Here is a 21,184-nt window from a genome sequence, read left to right on the forward strand (position 1 = left end):
CCTGCTCTTAGCTGACAGGAGTGGCACCCGGTGAGGTCTTCTGCTGCTGTAGTCCATCTCCTTCAAGGTTGGATGTGTTGTGTGTTCAGAGATGGTATTCTGCATACCTTGGGTGTAACGAGGGGTTATTTGAGTTACTGTTGCCTTTCTATCATCTGGAACCAGTCTGCACATTCTCTTGTAACCTCTGACACCAACAAGGCATTTTCCTCCACACAACTGCCACTCACTGGATATTTTCTCTTTTTCCCACCATTCTCTGTAATCCTGAGAGATGATTGTGTGTGAAAATCCCAGAAATACTCAGACTAGCCCATCTGGCACCAACAACTGTGACAGACTCACCCGGGAGAGAGGCTATTGGAGGGGACTGAACGCAAGCCTCTTGCCAATAGATTATGGGCCCTGGATTTTAAGGGAACAATACTCTGCAAGGTGAATTAGAAATCCAGTCTGATCTGTACTAATCAGACTCAATCGTGTATATATGTATATATTGTATGTTGCCTCATTCTGTTGTGGACTCTTTGCTGTGGTCATTTGTGATGTGTGCCCCTGTAGAGGGAGGGGGGATTCCTCCAGCAGCCCCCCTGCTGATAAGACTGATTTATACTGTTGGGACACATCCTGTGAGGAGATGCTGGTGTCATCAACTCCAACTGTCTGTCTGTTGCCTGCTAGAATGTGTATTGTAAATAAGTCTAGTATGGGATCTAAGAGTCATTAGATCCCCATTGTTGTTTATTAGATCCCCATTGTTGTTTGTGTTAATTAACTCTGCTATTGTGTGAAGAAGAGTTCTGTATTGATTTGTGATAATGTTGATTGTGTTTTCTGAGCTACAAGATGGCCTGTCTGGCCTAAAGGTCATGACTGAGTCATCTAGGCTGTCTGATGAGAGAGTATGCACCTCCTCTTTTACTGTATAAAAGAGCCTGTATTCCTTTCATTAAAAGAGATTCCTGGTTGAACTTACATACAGCCTGCCTGGTGTTTGTTCTGAGCTACACAACTGGATTAGAACGGCACATAGCTGTAGTTCTAGTCCCAGAGCATTGGATGACCGAACCATCAGATTTTGCGATCTGCAATCTGATTCTATAGCCGCAGAGGAGTGTCGGGAGAGTGGAACCAAGCGAGCACGGGCTCATTACATTGGTTGGCAGCCGTGGGATTTGCTCTCCAGTTACTGGGACACTCCAAACCAGCCTGCAGGAGAGTCACACTGAAAGACTTACTTGAGAGCCGGGAGAAACCAGTGGGATCGTGCTTCCTTGCCGTGAACACATCCAAACCATCATCTGGATCCAAGGTCCAGATAGCAGGAGAGGAGAGGTACAGATACCAACCACCATGGAAGAGGAATTCAGAAGGAGGTTGCGAGAGATGCAGATACAGCACAGAGGACCAGTATCAGCGCAGGTCCTGCTGGGATGGTTTGATTCTATTCACTGTAAACTCTGGAAAGAAGTGCTAGCCCGTGAGCAGCGACACCAGGGAAAAGTTCTCCCCTCCATCCATGTAAGGTGCTGGTCGCAGTATGAAGTGCGAATGCTGTTATTGGGGGTACAGCCAAACCAGGAGTGGACAGCTGAGTTAAGCAGGCTGATCCGGGCAGAAATGTGGTTGGACAAGAGCTACAGAGCCCTCCAGTGGTATGTAGTCTAAGTGTGCCCATGGACAGCGGATGACAGCCCCACGGAAGGCTTTGACTACGATGGCCTGGGATTGTTATACTGGAGGCTGTCCAGGGACCCTTACTTTGGGAGTGATCGGGAGTGGCGTTTGGAGTAAATAATGGAGCACAGAGAGCGAAGACTGAATGTCTCAGAAGTGCACTGGGCACAAGAAGATTTGGAGTTTCTGGCCGTTCAGGAATGGGAGCTTGAGATGGCCTACAGACAGCTTCTAGACTCTTCTCAGCAGCAGGGTGGGGCTCCCTTTGCCTGGGACTATCAGGAAATACCAGTTGACAACTCTGAAATCCTGGCTAAATAGTTGACAATGTGGCAGAGTAACAGTGTGCTTTGCCAACCCACCCCCAAGCTATGGAGGCGGAGTTCTTATGGCAGATGCAGCAAGTGCTGACTGACCTTGATGAACCTGTTTCTGCATTGGATGATCTTGGATGGAGGAATGTGCCTGTCCAGCAGAATGCCAGAGAATCGGCAGTGGAAAATCTGGAGATCGCTATCCCCAAAGCTGAAGTGCAGACAACGGGGCAGAGCTCTGCTAACCTCTGCCCAGCACTGATAGCATCTTCTGGGTTCCAGGGACAGGAGATGGTGAACCTTTATGCCCAGACACCACTTGCAGAGACAGGGGATTTGATAGACTTTTCTGCTGAGGAAGAACTACCTAATGAGCCTCCAGCAGAAGAGCTGGTATTAGGGCCAAACTTCACTGTGCTCTGCCCAGCACCAACAGCAGTATCTGTGGAGTTACAACATACTTCCCCAGCTGAAGATCTGGTAACTGAACAGAGGGTCCAAGACCGCTGCCCCACACTTTTAGCAATTCCAGAGACTGGGGATTTAATAGACGTTTCTGTAGAGGAGGAACCACCTAGCAAACCCCCAGCAGAAGTGCTGGCAACCGGAAAGAGGGTCCAAGACCTCTGCCCCACACCTGTGGCAGTTTCGGAGGCTCAGGGTGAGAAGGTGGCAATCACTTCCCAGCAGCAGATACAGGGGGAGAAGGGAGAGGAGGTGTGTGTTGTCCCTCCCCAACAGTTGGCCAGGGTGGAGGAAGTGGCCTTTCCTCCCCAGCAAAGATCCATGCACCTGGGAGACAATACCACAGACATGTCCTCCCAGCAGCCAGATGAAGGAATGGAACAGGAAGCAGCCAGCTCACCTCCCCAATGGCAGCTACACAGTTTGGGAGTGGAGGAATCCAGCCTCCTGCCCCAACGGTTAGCCAGAGCAGAGGGTGTGAAGTCCCCAGCAGAAGTGCTGGCAACAGGGCAGAGTGCTACCAACCTCTGCCCAGCACCGGCAACAACTGTGGAGATCCAGGGAGCCGGGGCAGTCGGCCACTCTCTCCGGCAACAAGCTGATGTAGTGGAGCTGCTGCTCCCAGCTGAATCGCTGGCAACAGGGTAGAGCCCTGCTGGCCTCTGCCTCGCACCTACAGTTTCTTCTCGGCTTCAGGGAATTGGGACAGTGGGCCCCTCTGTCCAGCAACAGGCCAAGCCATGGAATGGTAAACACCACCCAGCTGAAGCGCTAACAGCCAGACAGAGAGTAAATGACCTCTGCCCCACACCTACCGAGATCAACTATTCCTTGCAGCCAAGAAAGGAGATCATGCGGGAAGACTATGTGAGTTCACTCTGCCTGACTAACGCATGTCCAGACCAGGTGGAGGTCTGGGACCTTGTTAGTCAACCTTTGATGGGGGAGAAATGTGACAGACTCACCTGGGACAGAGGCTATTGGAGGGGACTGAATGAAGCCTCTTGCCAACAGATTATGGGCCCTGGATTTTAAGGGAGCAATACTCTGCAAGGTGAATTAGAAATTCAGTCTGATCTGATCTTGCTGTGGTCATTTGTGATGTGTGTCCCTGTAGAGGGAGGGGGGATTCCTCCAGCAGCCCCCCTGCTGATAAGACTGATTCATACTGTTGGGACACATCCTGTGAGGAGATGCTGGTGTCATCAGCTCCAACTGTCTTTCTGTTGCCTGCTAGAATGTGTATTGTAAATAAGTCTAGTATGGGATCTAAGAGTCATTAGATCCCCATTGTTGTTTGTGTTAATTAACTCTGCTATTGTGTGAAGAAGAGTTCTGTGTTGATTTGTGATAATGTTGATTATGTTTTCTGAGTAGGGATGAGCTTCGAGTTCGAGTTGAACTCATGTTCGACTCGAACATTGGCTGTTCGCAAGTTCGCCGAACAGCGAACAATTTGGGGTGTTCGCGGCAAATTCGAATGCCGCGGAACACCCTTTACGCCCCCTTATGACCCCAGAGTCCCTGTGCATGCTGGGACCATGACATCGTAAGGGGGCGGGGTTACCGCCTATATAAATGGCTCCGCAGCTCGCACACAGCATTCGAGCCGGAGAGAGCGTCGTGTCAACATCGGGGAAGAAGAAAAGAAGAGAAGAAGCGGCGAGACAGCGGCGACAAGACAGCGGCAGCAGACCGGGCTCCTCGCTGGCAATAGAGCTGGAAGAAGATAGCGGCGGGGCCCGGGAGAAGAGGCCGAACACCGGGAGAAGTCGGAAGGAGACCCCCCGAAGTCGGAAGAAGACCCCGGAGCTGACTAATAAATTACTCTTAAAACCTGTGTTTTTTTTATATTGACACTTTTCCCTAGGTGAATGGGTAGGGGTACCATGTACCCCATACTCATTAACACAGGGTGGGGGGCCGGGATCTGTGGGCCCCCTTATTAAAGGGGGCTTCCGGATTCCGATAAGCCCCCCGCCCGCAGACCCCGACAACCAACGGCCAGGGTTGTCGGGAAGAGACCCTTGTCCTCATCAACATGGGGACAAGGTGCTTTGGGGTGGGGGGGGCCGCAGGGCGCCCCCCTCCCCCAAGGCACCCCCCCATGTTGAGGGCATGCGGCCTGGTACGGCTCAGGGGGGGGGGGGCGCTGGCTCGTCCCCACCCCCTTTCCTGGCCGGCTGGGCTGCGTGCTCGGATAAGGGTCTGGTATGGATTTGGGGGGGACCCCCACACCGATCTTTCGGCGTAGGGGGTTCCCCTTACAATCCATGCCAGACCTAAGGGCCTGGTATGCCTCCGAGGGAAGAACCCACGCCGGTTTTTTCATTTAAAATTTGGCACGGTGTTCCCGCCTCAGGATTCATACTAGACAGCTGTCAGCACTGCCTGTCACTCATCGCGGAAGGAAAACAAAGTTTTCCTTTCCCGATGAGTGAGCCAGCGCGACATTCACAGTACCCTGTCGCCGAGAACCAGCGCGATGGTATCGCGCTGGAAACACAATCTCGCGGTCAGGTACTGTACATCCAAACCATCACCTGGATCCAAGGTCCAGATAGCAGGAGAGGAGAGGAGAGATACCAGTCACCATGGAAGAGGAATTCAGAAGGAAGTTGCAAGAGATGCAGATACAGCACAGAGGACCAGTATCAGAGCAGGTCCTGCTAGGATGGTTTGATTCTATCCGCTGCAAACTCTGGAAGGAAGCGCTAGCCCGTGAGCAGCGAAACCAGGGAAAAGTTCTCCCCTCCATCCATGTAAGGTACTGGTCGCAGTATGAAGTGTGAATGCTGTTATTGGGGGAACAGCCGAACCAGGAATGAACAGCTGAGTTAAGCAGGCTAATCTGGGCGGAAATGCAGTTGGACGAGAGCTACAGTACAGAGCCCTCCAGTGGTATGTAGCCCAAGTGTGCCCATGGACAGCGGATGACAGCCCCATGGAAGGCTTTGACTATGATGGCCTGGGATTGTTGTACTAGAGGCTGTCCAGGGACCCTTACTTTGGGGTGATCGGGAGTGGCGTTTGGAGTTAATAATAGAGCACAGAGAGTGAAGACTGAATGTCTTGGAAGTGCACTGGGCACAGGAAGGTTTGGAGTTTCTGGCCGTTCAGGAATGGGAGCTTGAGATGGCCTACAGACAGCTGCTAGACTCTGCTCAGCAGCAGGGTGGTGCTCCCTTTGCCTGGGGCTATCAGGAAATACCAGTTGACAACTCTGAAATCCTGGCTAAATAGTTGACAATATGGCAGAGTAACAGTGTGCTTTGCCAACCTGCCCCCGCAGCTATGGACGCGGAGGTCTTATGGTGGATGCAGCAAGTGCTGACTGACCTTGATGAACTTGTTTCTGCATTGGATGATCTTGGATGGAGGAATGTGCCTGTCCAGCAGAATGCCAGAGAATCGGCAGTGGAAATTCTGGAGATCGCTATCCCCAAAGCTGAAGTGATGACAACGGGGCAGAGCTCTGCTAACCTCTTCCCAGCACTGATAGCATCTTCTGGGTTCCAGGGACAGGAGATGGTGAACCTCTATCCCCATTTACCAGTTGCAGAGACAGGGGATTTGATAGACTTTTCTTCTGAGGAAGAGCAACCTGATGAGCCTCCAGCAGAAGAGCTGGTATTAGGGCCAAACTTCACTGTGCTCTGCCCAGCACCAACAGCAGTATCTGTGGAGTTACAACAAACTTCTCCAGCTGAAGATCTGGTAACTGAACAGAGGGTCCAAGACCGCTGCCCCACACTTTTAGCAATTCCAGAGACTGGGGATTTAATAGACGTTTCTGTAGAGGAGGAACCACCTAGCAAACCCCCAGCAGAAGTGCTGGCAACCGAAATGAGGGTCCAAGACCTCTGCCCCACACCTGTGGCAGTTTTGGAGGCTCAGGGTGAGAAGGTGGCAATCACTTCCCAGCAGCAGATACAGGGTGAGAAGGAAGAGGAGGTGTGTGTTGTCCCTCCCCAACAGTTGGCCAGGGTGGAGGAAGTGGCCTTTCCTCCCCAGCAAAGATCCATGCACCTGGGAGACAGTACCACAGACATGTCGTCCCAGCAGCCAGATGAGGGAAGGGAACAGGAAGCAGCTGCCTCACCTCCCCAATGGCAGCTGCACAGTTTGGGAGTGGAGGAAGCTAGCCTCCTGCCCCAACGTTTAGCCAGAGCAGAGGGTGTGAAGTCCCCAGCAGAAGTGCTGGCAACAGGGCAGAGTGCTACCAACCTCTGCCCAGCAACAGCAACAACTGTGGAGATCCAGGGAGCCAGGGCAGTTGGCCCCTCTCTCCGGCGACAAGCTGATGTAGTAGAACTGCTACTCCCAGCTGAATCGCTGGCAACAGGGCAGAGCGCTGCTGGCCTCTGCCTCGCACCTACAGTTTCTTCTCAGCTTCAGGGAATTGGGACAGTGGGCCCCTCTGTCCAGCAACAGGCCAAGCCATGGAATGGTAAACACCACCCAGCTGAAGTGCTGACAGCCAGACAGAGAGTAAATGACCTCTGCCCCACACCTACTGAGATCAACTATTCCTTGCAGCCAAGAAAGGAGATCATGCGGGAAGACTATGTGAGTTCACTCTGCCTGACTAACGCATGTCCAGACCAGGTGGAGGTCTGGGACCTTGTTAGTCAACCTTTGAGGGGGGAGAAATGTGACAGACTCACCCGGGACAGAGGCTATTGGAGGGGACTGAATGCAAGCCTCTTGTCAACAGATTATGGGCCCTGGATTTTAAGGGAACAATACTCTGCAAGGTGAATTAGGAATCCAGTCTGATGTGTACTAATCAGACTCAATCGTGTATATATGTATATATTGTGTGTTGTCTCATTCTGTTGTGGACTCTTTGCTGTGGTCATTTGTGATGTGTGTCCCTGTAGAGGGAGGGGGGGATTTCTCCAGCAGCCCCCCTGCTGATAAGACTGATTCATACTGTTGGGACACATCCTGTGAGGAGATGCTGGTGTCATCAACTCCAACTGTCTGTCTGTTGCCTGCTAGAATGTGTATTGTAAATAAGTCTAGTATGGGATCTAAGAGTCATTAGATCCCCATTGTTGTTTGTGTTAATTAACTCTGCTATTGTGTGAAGAAGAGTTCTGTGTTGATTTGTGATAATGTTGATTGTGTTTTCTGAGCTACAAGATGGCCAGTCTGGCCTAAAGGTCATGTCTGAGTCATCTAGGCTGTCTAAAGGGATTAATTAATTAGCCCATGTTAATTATGTTTCTGGTCACAGGTGTATGTTCAGAGTAATATGAGCAGGAAGTATGCACCTCCTTTTTTACTGTATAAAAGAGCCTGTATTCCTTTCAATAAAATAGGTTCCTGGTTGAACTTACATACAGCCTGCCTGGTGTTTGTTCTGAGCTACACAACTGGATTAGAATGGCACATAGCTGTAGTTCTAGTCCCGGAGCATCGGATGACCAAGCCATCAGATGTTGCGATCTGCAATCTGATTCTATAGCTGGAGAGGAATGTCGGGAGAGTGGAACCGAGCGAGCAGGGGCTCGTTACAACAACTATGCCACGTTCACTGCCATTCACTGGATATTTTATCTTTCTTGTACCATTCTCTGTAAACCCAAGAGATTGTTGTGCATGAAAATCCCAGTAGATCAGCAGTTTTTGAAATACTCAGACCAGCCCATCTGGAACCAACAACCATGCCACGTTGAAAGTCACTTAAATCCCCTTTCTTATCCATTCTGATGCTCGGTTTGAACTTCAGCAAGTCGTCTTCACCAAGTTTAGATGCCTAAATGCATTGGGTTGCTGCCATGTGATTGGATGCTTGTGTTGCCAAGAAATTGCACAGGTGTACTTAATAAAGTTGCCGGTGAGTGTATATTATGTATAATGTCCAACAATATACAGTTCTTTAATTTGATATACAGTATATTGTGTTCATTCATTTGTCAAACTTTTCTATACCGTGTCCTGCAATACAAATTGTGATTTTGTTCAGTTGGATGTATTTATGGGTTCCCGATAGTTATCAATAGAGTCGCTTATATAAAAAAAATGTTTCTGCTTTCTTACATAGGATGATACCCGGGGTTACCATTTTAGAAGGAAGTATACTTTGCCAGTTCCCCACTATTTCTAAGTTCATAAACTTATTTGTCTCCAAAAATGACCCCATTCATGAACAGGTACATTGGCTAGTATCGGTATAAAAAAGGAGAAAGGCTGGTGCCATGGAAGTTGGCTAAAACATGCAGGTTTAAAAAGTCAATGCATTTCAACCATCAGGCCTTAATCATGATTAAATCCTGATGGCAGAAACGCGTTGACATTTTTGACTGTTGTTCAACTACATTAATAAAACAATGTTTTAGCCGACTTCCATGGCACCAGCCTTCCTCCCTTTTTTGCAGGGATTGTACATGGAGGTTTGCAGAGATTTGCCAGGCTGTGTGCCGTGTTCTTGAGGCTCACCAGGCATTACACAGGAGGTAGTAACTCGGATGTACCTGTTCCATTGACTAGTATATCTTAAAATAAGACTAGAAATTCCTTGTGAATCCAAAATATGAACATCCTCAGCAAATGATATGAAGAGAAAACAATCCAGTGATTCCTTACTTTGCCTTTTTCCCAGTAGATGGGGTCACTCATATTGATAAATGTTTCGGGGATGTAATCTGGGCCTTTTATAATGGAAATTGTTCTAGACCAACTAAATGAAGAATTAAAATACAAGTTGTATAAAATAAGATCCGATGGAACTTCTCTTCTCTCATTAAAGTAGATATCACAACCGTATGGGTTCTTGTAATAATAATTTCTCACATATTTGTGCAGCTTTCCATGGAAGACATAAAGACACAGTTATACACAATATATAAAGATATAAGATAACAAAAAAAGACAGTCACTTCCAGCACTAAGGGGTTTTCTAAAGTGAAGGGCAACAGGGACATCGGTAGCTCAGGCCTGGGTGGATGCTGCCTTCCTCAGATGGGGTAATCTGAGATATATATATATATATACTGTATATATATATATATATATATATATATATATATATATACACAACATTCCAGTGTGGCTGTACAGTGAGTCCGATTAGTACAGATCAGACTGGATTTCTCGGTCACCCTGTGCCCCTATTAGAGACACAGGGTGACTTAGACATAGAAGGTGCATGGGGAGCTGAAAAAAGGTTTTCTCAACCACCCCAAGGGATTCTGGGTTCCATGGACCCCCCGTCCAAAGTGGCTTTGTCACACAAAAAAAACAAAAAGATGGAAGGTGCACACACCTAGTGCATTACCAATTGCAGGAATATGTAGAGTTTGTCTTTAACCACTATGACTCCATCTTAACCACTTGCCGACCGCCGCACGACGATGTACGTCGACAAAGCGGCACGGGCAGGCAAAAGGGCTTACCTGTACGTCCCTGCCTGCCCGCGGGTGGGGGTTCCGATCGGACCCCCCCCGGTGCCTGCGGCGGTCGGCAAATGTCCCCCGGCGATCGGTGGTGAGGGGGAGGCCATCCATTCGTGGCCCCCCCTCGCGATCGCTCCCAGCCAATGGGATCATTTCCCTGCCTCTGTATTGTACACAGAGGCAGAGGAAATGATGTCATCTCTCCTCGGCTCGGTATTTTCAGTTCCGGGCCGAGGAGAGAAGACTGTAATGTGAGTGCACAACACACACACACACAGTAGAACATGCCAGGCACACATTACACCCCGATCCCCCCCCCCCGATCGCCCCCCGATCACCCCCCCCCTGTCACAAACTGACACCAAGCAGGTTTTTTTTTTTTTCTGATTACTGTATTGGTGTCAGTTTGTGACAGTTAGTGTGTAGGGCAGTGAGTGTTAGGCCCCCTTTAGGTCTAGGATACCCCCCTAACCTCCCTAATAAAGTTTTAACCCCTTGATCACCCCCCGTCACCAGTGTTGCTAAGCGATCATTTTTCTGATCGCTGTATTAGTGTCGCTGGTGACGCTAGTTAGGGACGTAAATATTTAGGTTCGCCGTCAGCGTTTTATAGCGACAGGGACCCCCGTATAACCGTTACGGGTGACGCTGGTTAGTTCGTTTATTTTTTATAGTGTCAGGGCACCCGCCGTTTATTACCGAATAAAGGTTTAGCCCCCTGATCGCCCGGCGGTGATATGCGTCGCCCCAGGCAGCGTCAGATTAGCGCCAGTACCGCTAACACCCACGCACGCAGCATACACCTCCCTTAGTGGTATAGTATCTGATCGGATCAATACCTGATCCGATCAGATCTATACTAGCGTCCCCAGCAGTTTAGGGTTCCCTCAAACGCAGTGTTAGCGGGATCAGCCCAGATACCTGCTAGCACCTGCGTTTTGCCCCTCCGCCCGGCCCAGCCCAGCCCACCCAAGTGCAGTATCGATCGATCACTGACACTTACAAAACACTAAACGCATAACTGCAGCGTTCGAAGAGTCAGGCCTGATCCCTGCAATCGCTAACAGTTTTTTTGGTAGCGTTTTGGTGAACTGTCAAGCACCAGCGGCCTAGTACACCCCGGTCATAGTCAAACCAGCACTGCAGTAACACTTGGTGACGTGGCGAGTCCCATAAGTGCAGTTCAAGCTGGTGAGGTGGCAAGCACAAGTAGTGTCCCGCTGCCACCAAAAAGACAAACACAGGCCCGTCGTGCCCATAATGCCCTTCCTGCTGCATTCGCCAATCCTAATTGGGAACCCACCGCTTCTGCAGCGCCCGTACTTCCCCCATTCACATCCCCAACCAAATGCAGTCGGCTGCATGAGAGGCATTTTCTTTATGTCCTCCCGAGTACCCCTACCCAGCGAACCCCCCCAAAAAAGATGTCGTGTCTGCAGCAAGCGCGGATATAGGCGTGACACCCGCTATTATTGTCCCTCCTGTCCTGACAATCCTGGTCTTTGCATTGGTGAATGTTTTGAACGCTACCATACACTAGTTGAGTATTAGCGTAGGGTAAAGCACTGCACAGACTAGGCACACTTTCACAGGGTCTCCCAAGATGCCATCGCATTTTGAGAGACCCGAACCTGGAACCGGTTACAGTTATAAAAGTTAGTTACAAAAAAAGTGTAAAAAAAAAAAAAAACACAAACAAAAATATAAAATAAAAAAAAAATAGTTGGCGTTTTATTGTTCTCTCTCTCTCTATTCTCTCTATTGTTCTGCTCTTTTTTACTGTATTCTATTCTGCAATGTTTTATTGTTATTATGTTTTATCATGTTTGCTTTTCAGGTATGCAATTTTTTATACCCTACCGTTTACTGTGCTTTATTGTTAACCATTTTTTTGTCTTCAGGTACGCCATTCACGACTTTGAGTGGTTATACCAGAATGATGCCTGCAAGTTTAGGTATCATCTTGGTATCATTCTTTTCAGCCAGCGGTCGGCTTTCATGTAAAAGCAATCCTAGCGGCTAATTAGCCTCTAGACTGCTTTTACAAGCAGTGGGAGGGAATGCCCCCCCACCCTCTTCCGTGTTTTTCTCTGGCTCTCCTGTCTCAACAGGGAACCTGAAAATGCAGCCGGTGATTCAGCCAGCTGACCATAGAGCTGATCAGGGACCAGAGTGGCTCCAAACATCTCTATGGCCTAAGAAACCGGAAGCTACGAGCATTTTATGACTTAGATTTCGCCGGATGTATACAGCACAATTGGGAAATTGGGAAAGCATTTTATCACACCGATCTTGGCGTGGTCAGATGCTTTGAGGGCAGAGGAGAAATCTAGGGTCTAATAGACCCCAATTTTTGCAAAAAAAGAGTACCTGTCACTACCTATTGCTATGATAGGGGATATTTACATTCCCCGAGATAACAATAAAAATGATTTAAAAAAAAAATGAAAGGAACAGTTTAAAAATAAGATAAAAAAATAATAATAATAATGAAAAAAAAAAAAAAAAAAAGCACCCCTGTCCCCCCTGCTCTCGCGCTAAGGCGAACGCAAGCGTCGGTCTGGTGTCAAATGTAAACAGCAATTGCACCATGCATGTGAGGTATCACCGCGAAGGCCAGATCGAGGGCAGTAATTTTAGCAGTAGACCTCCTCTGTAAATCTAAAGTGGTAACCTGTAAAGGCTTTTAAAGGCTTTTAAAAATGTATTTAGTTTGTCGCCACTGCCTGTTTGTGCGCAATTTTAAAGCATGTCATGTTTGGTATCCATGTACTCGGCCTAAGATAATCTTTTTTATTTCACCAAACATTTGTGCAATATAGTGTGTTTTAGTGCATTAAAATGTAAAAAAGTGTGTTTTTTCCCCAAAAAATGCGTTTGAAAAATTGCTGCGCAAATACTGTGTGAAAAAAAAAAAGAAACACCCACCATTTTAATCTGTAGGGCATTTGCTTTAAAAAAAATAATAATGTTTGGGGGTTCAAAGTAATTTTCTTGCAAAAAAAAATATTTTTTTATGTAAACAATAAGTGTCAGAAAGGGCTTTGTCTTCAAGTGGTTAGAAGAGTGGGTGATGTGTGACATAAGCCTCTAGATGTTGTGCATAAAATGCCAGGATAGTTCAAAACCCCCCCAAATGACCCCATTTTGGAAAGTAGACAAGCTATTTGCTGAGAGTCATGTCGAGTCCATGGAATATTTTATATTGTGACACAAGTTGCGGGAAAGAGACAATTTTTTATTTTTTTTAATTTTTTTTGCGCAAAGTTGTCACTAAATGATATTTTGCTCAAACATGCCATGGGAATATGTGAAATTACACCCCAAAATACATTCTGCTGCTTCTCCTGAGTACGGGGATACCACATGTGTGAGACTTTTTGGGAGCCTAGCCGCGTACGGGACCCCAAAAACCAAGCACCGCCTTCAGGCTTTCTAAGGCCGTAAATTTTTGATTTCACTCTTCACTGCCTATCACAGTTTCGGAGGCCATGGAATGCCCAGGTGGCAAAAAACCCCCCCAAATGACCCCATTTTGGAAAGTAGACACCCGAAGCTATTTGATGAGAGGTATAGTGAGTATTTTGCAGACCTCAGTTTTTGTCACAAAGTTTTGAAAATTGAAAAAAGAAAAAAAAATTTTTTTTCTCGTCTTTCTTTATTTTCAAAAACAAATGAGAGCTGCAAAATACTCACCATGCCTCTCAGCAAATAGCTTGGGGTGTCTACTTTCCAAAATGGGGTCATTTGGGGGGGGGGTTTGTGCCACCTGGGCATTCCATGGCCTCCGAAACTGTGATAGGCAGTGAGGAGTAAAATCAAAAATGTACGCCCTTAGAAATCCTGAAGGCAGTGATTGGTTTTCGGGGCCCCGTACGCGGCTAGGCTCCCAAAAAGTCTCACACATGTGGTATCCCCATACTCAGGAGAAGCAGCTAAATGTATTTTGGGGTGCAATTCCACATATGCCCATGGCCTGTGTGAGCAATATATCATTTAGTGACAACTTTGTGCAAAAAAAAAAAAAAAAAAAATTTGTCACTTTCCCGCAACTTGTGTCAAAATATAAAACATTCCATGGACTCAACTTGCCTCAAAGCAAATAGCTTGGGGTGTCTACTTTCCAAAATGGGGTCATTTGGGGGGGTTTTATGCCATCTGGGCATTTTATGGCCTTCAAAACTGTGATAGGTAGTGAGGAGTAAAATCAAAAATGTACGCCCTTAGAAATCCTGAAGGCAGTGATTGGTTTTCGGGGCCCCGTACGCGGCTAGGCTCCCAAAAAGTCCCACACATGTGGTATCCTCATACTCAGGAGAAGCAGCTAAATGTATTTTGGGGTGCAATTCCACATATGCCCATGGTCTGTGTGAGCAATATATCATTTAGTGACAACTTTTTTTTTTTTTTTTTTTTTGTCATTATTCAATCACTTGGGACAAAAAAAATGAATATTCAATGGGCTCAACATGCCTCTCAGCAAATTCCTTGGGGTGTCTACTTTCCAAAATGGGGTCATTTGTGGGGGTTTTGTACTGCCCTGCCATTTTAGCACCTCAAGAAACGACATAGGCAGTCATAAATTAAAGGCTGTGTAAATTCCAGAAAATGTACCCTAGTTTGTAGGCGCTATAACTTTTGCGCAAACCAATAAATATACACTTATTGACATTTTTTTTACCAAAGACATGTGGCCGAATACATTTTGGCCTAAATGTATGACTAAAATTGAGTTTATTGGATTTTTTTTACAACAAAAAGTAGAAAATATCATTTTTTTTCAAAATTTTCGGTCTTTTTCCGTGTATAGCGCAAAAAATAAAAACGGCAGAGGTGATCAAATATCATCAAAAGAAAGCTCTATTTGTGGGAAGAAAAGGACGCAAATTTCGTTTGGGTAGAGCATTGCATGACCGCGCAATTAGCAGTTAAAGCGACGCAGTGCTGAATTGTAAAAACAACCCTCACATCATCAGTCGTTTACTAAAAATGAAATAGATTTCAGGTTACTCTCCATTTGAGGTCCTAATGTGTAGACCGTTCCCTACACTTTGGGCTAGGACATCTTTAGTGTTGGAAACAGGGGATTTAGACCAAGTTAGGGAAGGGTATGTCTTGCATCTCTCCTCTTTCTCCACAGGATCTGCCTGCACATCCTTTCCATCCCGGTGACGGGGTTGTGGTGAAACAACTGGCACAGACCAGAAAAGGAGGATACCAGTTCGGACCAGAAACCAAGGTGCAGTCCTGGTGGAAAACCAACAAGCCTGGATCCATGCCAGCCGTGTAACATCCTTACACAAGGAGAGTGCGAAGCAAGCTGCTAGAACGTGAGCTGACCCAGAGATAAGAGACAAGGAAAAAGGAGGCACAGCAGGTGGTTTTAGCCCCCGAAGAGTGAGTGAAGCAGGTGTTTTAGACTCTGAATCATCAAAATGACTGTGCTCATAGCCAAGGACTCTGGCAGACTCTGTAGTCATTATGGGCATTAAATTAAATGAAGGGTAAGAGACCCTCAAAAATGCCCAGCGCAAAAGGAGTGCTATAATGGTTAAAGTGGACAGGTATCCACAATGGGTAACTAGATTACCAAAGTCCACAGGGACTAAGAGTCATGCAAAGTAAACAGCTAGAGTAACAGCTATCTATGTGAGCAGGATGGATCAAGGGTGACAATTAACGCTTGATATTTTGATGTTAAGTTGTGCGATTAATTTGGGGTCAGGCACTACAACTAGTAAAGACAGAAACAGAGAAATGAGAGTTAAAACAGAATACTTTATATGTTGTCAGAGAGGGAAGATGGGATTAGCACTATGGCTGCCTGTCTGATCATAGAAGGTACAGTATGTGAAGTATGGTATATACATTGGATGCAAAGGAAATCTGAACAAAATAAGGAAAGCACAATTTAAGCAAGGAAATATTAAAAGAGGTAAAAGAAAGTGAGAGAATGATATGCATGTGTTGTGTGCAAATGAGAAAAATGTAAGCAATTTTAAAGAGATATTTGTGTGTGTGTGTGAATGCTGGAACGTATTAGTTCCATCTTGTGTGTTGGTCATGTTTGCAGATGTGACCTCCTCCTTTGCGCTCTCATGAAAGAATGTGGCTGGGATGAGAGGTTAGTGATAAGCTGGAAGAACAACATGCCAATTTCAGAAAACATTTACAGGGGGCCCCGGGTTACAAACAAGATAGGGACTTTAGGTTTGTTCTTACGTTGAATCTGTTTGTAAGTCGGAACAGGTACATTTTTTAAGAGTAGCTCCAGGAAAAAAAATCTATTTTTAAGGTTTTTTTAGATAGCCTAGGGAAGGGTTATCTCCCCTGTAACATTTGTTTTGCTGTTTGTGCTCCTCTTCAGAAGATTTCACCTCACTTTCTGTCCCAATGACAATTGGATTTTGAAAATTTGAGTTATTAGGGAAATAAGGATTGGTGATAAAGCATCAGTGGAGACACCTTTTTCCCATATTAACTCTTACAGTAAAGAATTTCCCTTCCTAGGGGTAGATTTCATCTCACTTCCTGTTGTTTCCCTCCATTTGTAAGTAGGAGTCGTTTGTAAGTCGGATGTTTGTAAGTAGGGGACCCCCTGTATAACAAAATGTGCCGGGTTGATGAATCTAATGGTAAACAATGTGATCACAATTATTTTTGAATCTGTTTTCCCAACATGGTAAAATGAAGGTTAGATTTAACCGTGTATTACACAAATTGAATATCCTTTGATAGTGGAAACAGTGAAAAAAAAAAGGAAAATTACGTAAAATTAAGTAATAATGAGTATTTATTTCTAATATGAGTTTAACTATTTTATTAATAATATATATATATTGAAACGGGTTTAGACAACCTCTGGTTGGAAAAGAAGTCCAGGTTAATGGGGAAATTTGTAAAAAAAATGGGATTAGTTTAGATTAAGATAACAATTTTGTAATCTTACATTTATTGAGTGTAAAAAATAAAGGATTAAGATGCGGTTGTTAATTGGAATACAGCTGTCATAATGTTTAACAAAGCCAGGATGGATGGGATACATAAGACGTTTTAACATTTAAATATAACAGACCCATCACATCAAGTCCACACACCCTGTTAGGATGGATGCCACCTGCAGCCAGTTGTTTTACAGTTTTTGATGTGGCTGAGCATTTTCTGGTCCATCATACATATTGTTGGTCTTTTTGTTTTATTTATTATTATGTTTGAAATCCAAAGCAGAATGTGTGGATTGTGAAATGATGTGCCCCTTTTCCTTGTAAGTGCCGTGGTATAAGCAGAAGAATATTCTGGATTTATAGACATCTTTGCATGACCGCAGGGGATTGTTATCAGTTATTATAATATTGCCAGGAAAAAGTTGTATTTTTGAAACATGAAACTGGAGTTCTTACACAAACAGCATGATAGAAAGCAAGCCATTGCTATATTTATGCAAGCTGGACCCAGTTATGAAGGGTTCATCCTGATATATCAGAGCTGTAGCTTTATGCAAAGGTGCTACCCTGTTTCCTCGAAAATAAGACCTAGCATGATTGTCGGTGATGGCTGCAATATAAGCCCTACCCCCAAATAAGCCCCAGGTAAAATCATTGTAGGTCTTATTTTCAGGGTAGGGCTTATTTTCAGGGAAACAGGGTAAAGCTTATTTGGGGGGGGTAGGGCTTATATTGCAGCCATCACCGACAATCACGTTGGTCTTATTTTTGGGGAAACAGGGTATTAGACAAAGTTACAGACATTATTTTGGTCAAATATTTAATTTTTAATGGTCCCACATTCTGTGCAGCAAATATACAGCTAACTAAATGTTTGTCTAATCAAACGTTCAAAATAAGAGTTTGTTTTGTTTCGTTTATGTACAAATCTAACAATGAAAAATGCGTACATTTGAATCCAGCCACCTTATTGCCTCTATTGGAGGAGGCTGGAGACAAATGAAGCCACATGTGTTAAATTGATGGTGTAGGAATCAGCTGCTGTGAGCCCAGTGCAGGACACACTCCCTGAAGACCCAAATATTTAATTTTTTGTAGAGTTTGTCCCGGTTTTATACTGAGGATGCAGTTTATCACTCAGAAGGATACTCTGTGTTCAGAGTCATTGGATTTTTTTTCTCTAACTCAAGAAGCAGAGCTCTATGTTTTAGCAAAGCCTGTGAGCTGTAAAAAGAGTGTATATATTTATATAGATAGTCGAGATTAGGGATGAGCGCGAACACCCCCCTGTTCGGTTCGCACCAGAACATGCAAACAGGCAAAAAATTTGTTTGAACACGCAAACACCGTTAAAGTCTATGGGACACAAACATGAATAATCAAAAGTGCTAATTTTAAAGGCTTATATGCAAGTTATTGTCATAAAAAGTGTTTGGGGACCCAGGTCCTGCTCCAGGGGACATGGATAAATGCAAAAAAAAGTTTAAAAAACGTCAGTTTTTTCGGGAGCAGTGATTTTAATAATGCTTAAAGTGAAACAATAAAAGTGTAATATCCCTTTAAATTTCATACCTGGGGGGTGTCTATAGTATGCCTGTAAAGGGGCGCGTGTTTCCCGTGTTTAGAACAGTCTGACAGCAAAATGACATTTCAAAGGAAAAAAAGTCATTTAAAACTACTCGCGGCTATTAATGAATTGCCGGTCCGACAATTCACATAAGTTCATTGATAAAAACGGCATGGGAATTCCCCACAGGGGAACCCCGAACCAAAATTTAAAAAAAAATGACGTGGGGGTTCCCCCTAAATTCCATACCAGGCCCTTCAGGTCTGGTATGATTATTAAGGGGAACCCCGGCCAAAATTTTAAAAAAATGGCGTGGGGTCCACCTCAAAATCTATACCAGACCCTTCAGGTCTGGCATGGTTTTAAGGGGAAACCCGCGCCAAAAAAAAAAATGGCGTAGGGTCCCACCAAAAATCTATACCAGACCCTTATCCGAGCACGCAACCTGGCAGGCTGCAGGAAAAGAGGGGGGATGAGAGAGCGCCCCCCCTCCTGAACCATACCAGGCCACATGCCCTTAACATTGGGAGGGTGCTTTGGGGTAGCCCCCCAAAACACCTTGTGATGTATGGTGACTTCCCTGTCTGCCCCCCTCTAATGTCACAGGGAATGCCACAGGGAAGTTCCCGTCAAGTCCCCGTGCGTCAGAGGGGGGCGGGCCCCGTCCTCCATTATTTAAGAACCGTCAGAAGAGGAGAAGCGTCACACAATGGGAGCTTCCCATCATGGTGGAGCTGCGGCCCGAGAAGAAGGTTTGAAGACGCTGGCACCACGGAGGAAGATGCCGGAGGAGAACACCGGAGGAAGAACCAGAGGAACCAGAGGAACCAGAAGAACCAGAAGAAGATGGAGGAAGAAACCGAAGGAAGATAGAAGATAGAAGAAAGAAGATAGCAGAAAGAAGAAGCATTTAAATAAAGGAATTGTCAAAAACTGTCTCTTGTCATTTTTAACATTTTTGACACTTTTTTTGTGAAATGGTAGGGGTACCCCCTTACCATTTCACACAGGGGGGAGGGCTGGGATCTGGGGGTCTCCTTGTTAAAGGGGCTTCCAGATTCTGATAAGCCCCCCGCCCGCAGACCCCCACAACCACCGGCCAGGGTTGTGGGGATGAGGCCCTTGTCCTCATCAACATGGGGACAAGGTGTTTTGGGGGGCTACCCCAAAGCACCCTCCCAATGTTGAGGGCATGTGTCCTGGTACGGTTAAGGAGGGGGGGCACTCTCTCGCCCCCCTCTTTTCCTGCAGCCTGCCAGGTTGTGTGCTTGGATAAGGATCTGGTATGGATTTTTGGGGGGACCCCATGCCATTTTTTTTTATTTTGGTGCGGGGTTCCCCTTAAAATCCACACCAGACCTGAAGGGTCTGGTATAGATTTTGAGGGGGACCCCACGCCATTTTTTAAAAAAATTTTGGCCGGGGTTCCCCTTAATAACCATACCAGACCTGAAGGGCCTGGTATGGAATTTAGGGGGACCCCCCACGTCATTTTTTTTTTTTACATTTTGGTTCGGGGTTCCCCTGTGGGGAATTCCCATGCAGTTTTTATCAATGAACTTTTATGTGTATTGTCTGACCGGCAATTCATTAATAGCCACGAGTAGTTTTAAATGACTTTTTTTCCTTTGAAATGTCATTTTGCTGTCAGACTGTTTTAAACACGGGAAACAGGCGCCCCTTTACAGGCATACTATAAACACCCCCCAGGTACGAAATTTAAAGGAATATTACACTTTAAGCATTATTAAAATCACCGCTCCCGAAAAAACTGCCTTTTTAAAAGTTTTTTTTGCATTGATCCATGTCCCCTGGGGCAGGACCCAGGTCCCCAAACACGTTTTATGACAATAACTTGCATATAAGCCTTTAAAATTAGCACTTTTGATTTCTCCCATAGACTTTTAAAGTGTGTTCCGCGGCTTTCGAATTTGCCGCGAACACCCCAAATTGTTCGCTATTCAGCGAACTGGCGAACAGCCGATGTTAGAGTCGAACATGAGTTTGACTCGAACTCAAAGCTCATCCCTAGTCGAGATATAGAGAGCTTTTGGTTCCATTTGAAGGGCCAGAAGTTTGTTTTTACTTTGGCAGGTAAACCAATCAAGCATGCTAAGTTAATTTGATTGGCTGTTTTCAGCCTTCCAGCTTCTTGCTGACGTAGCCATACTAACATTAAAATTCACACAAGGAAGCAGACCAGGTGACTAAGGATGCTGCATTTACAGCCCCGGACGCATGATGGGTCTGTACAACTCACAGATCCCACCCAAGTTCTGGCCCAGTATAGCTGGGATTAATAATTCAACTTTAAGGACCCCAGAACGAGAAGAACAAGTGGTCCACAGGGGGCAACTTCTTGGAAAAGGTGATCATTTATGTCTGCCAGCCACTTTTTTCCCTCCAGCTTGACACATGGACTGTGTCATCAGTCACAATCAAGTTATGGCTGCCTTAGTATATGAGCGTGGGATAGAGCCAGGGTTCTCCACAGTTGTTTTTATAACCTACCACTTCTTGTTTTACCTGTTACCAAAGGTGTTACCAAAAGCTGAACATCCCTTCCAAAGATTACAAAAAGATATATCCAGATGCCCAAGTCAGGATCTACGAGTATGCATTTTGTCTGTATGGACATGTTTTCTGGAATGTCCAGTGGCAAATGCTACTGCAAAGGCCGCAGTAAAAAGTCAACTGGATCCACACCAGACACTGCAAAAATGACTAGATTAAAGAAATCTCTGTGTTTGATTTGTTTCCCTCTTGCGATCACAGTCTAGGGTACTTTTTGATTCAATTACTTTAATTATAAGG

At 45.7% G+C, this 21,184-nt stretch overlaps 1 protein-coding gene across 1 annotated transcript in view; it reads right to left on the minus strand.

The window, feature by feature from the left end:
* Window positions 1–21,184, minus strand: part of LOC141126576 (vomeronasal type-2 receptor 26-like) — a 154,362-nt gene that overhangs the window by 86,239 nt on the left and 46,939 nt on the right. Inside the window, exon 2 of the mRNA XM_073612497.1 lies at window positions 9,051–9,269. Coding sequence (XP_073468598.1) covers window positions 9,051–9,269 — 219 coding nt within the window. The remainder of the gene's footprint in view (window positions 1–9,050; window positions 9,270–21,184) is intronic.

Source organism: Aquarana catesbeiana, linkage group LG02, assembly GCF_042186555.1.
Source record: "Aquarana catesbeiana isolate 2022-GZ linkage group LG02, ASM4218655v1, whole genome shotgun sequence".
Lineage (NCBI taxonomy): Eukaryota > Metazoa > Chordata > Amphibia > Anura > Ranidae > Aquarana > Aquarana catesbeiana.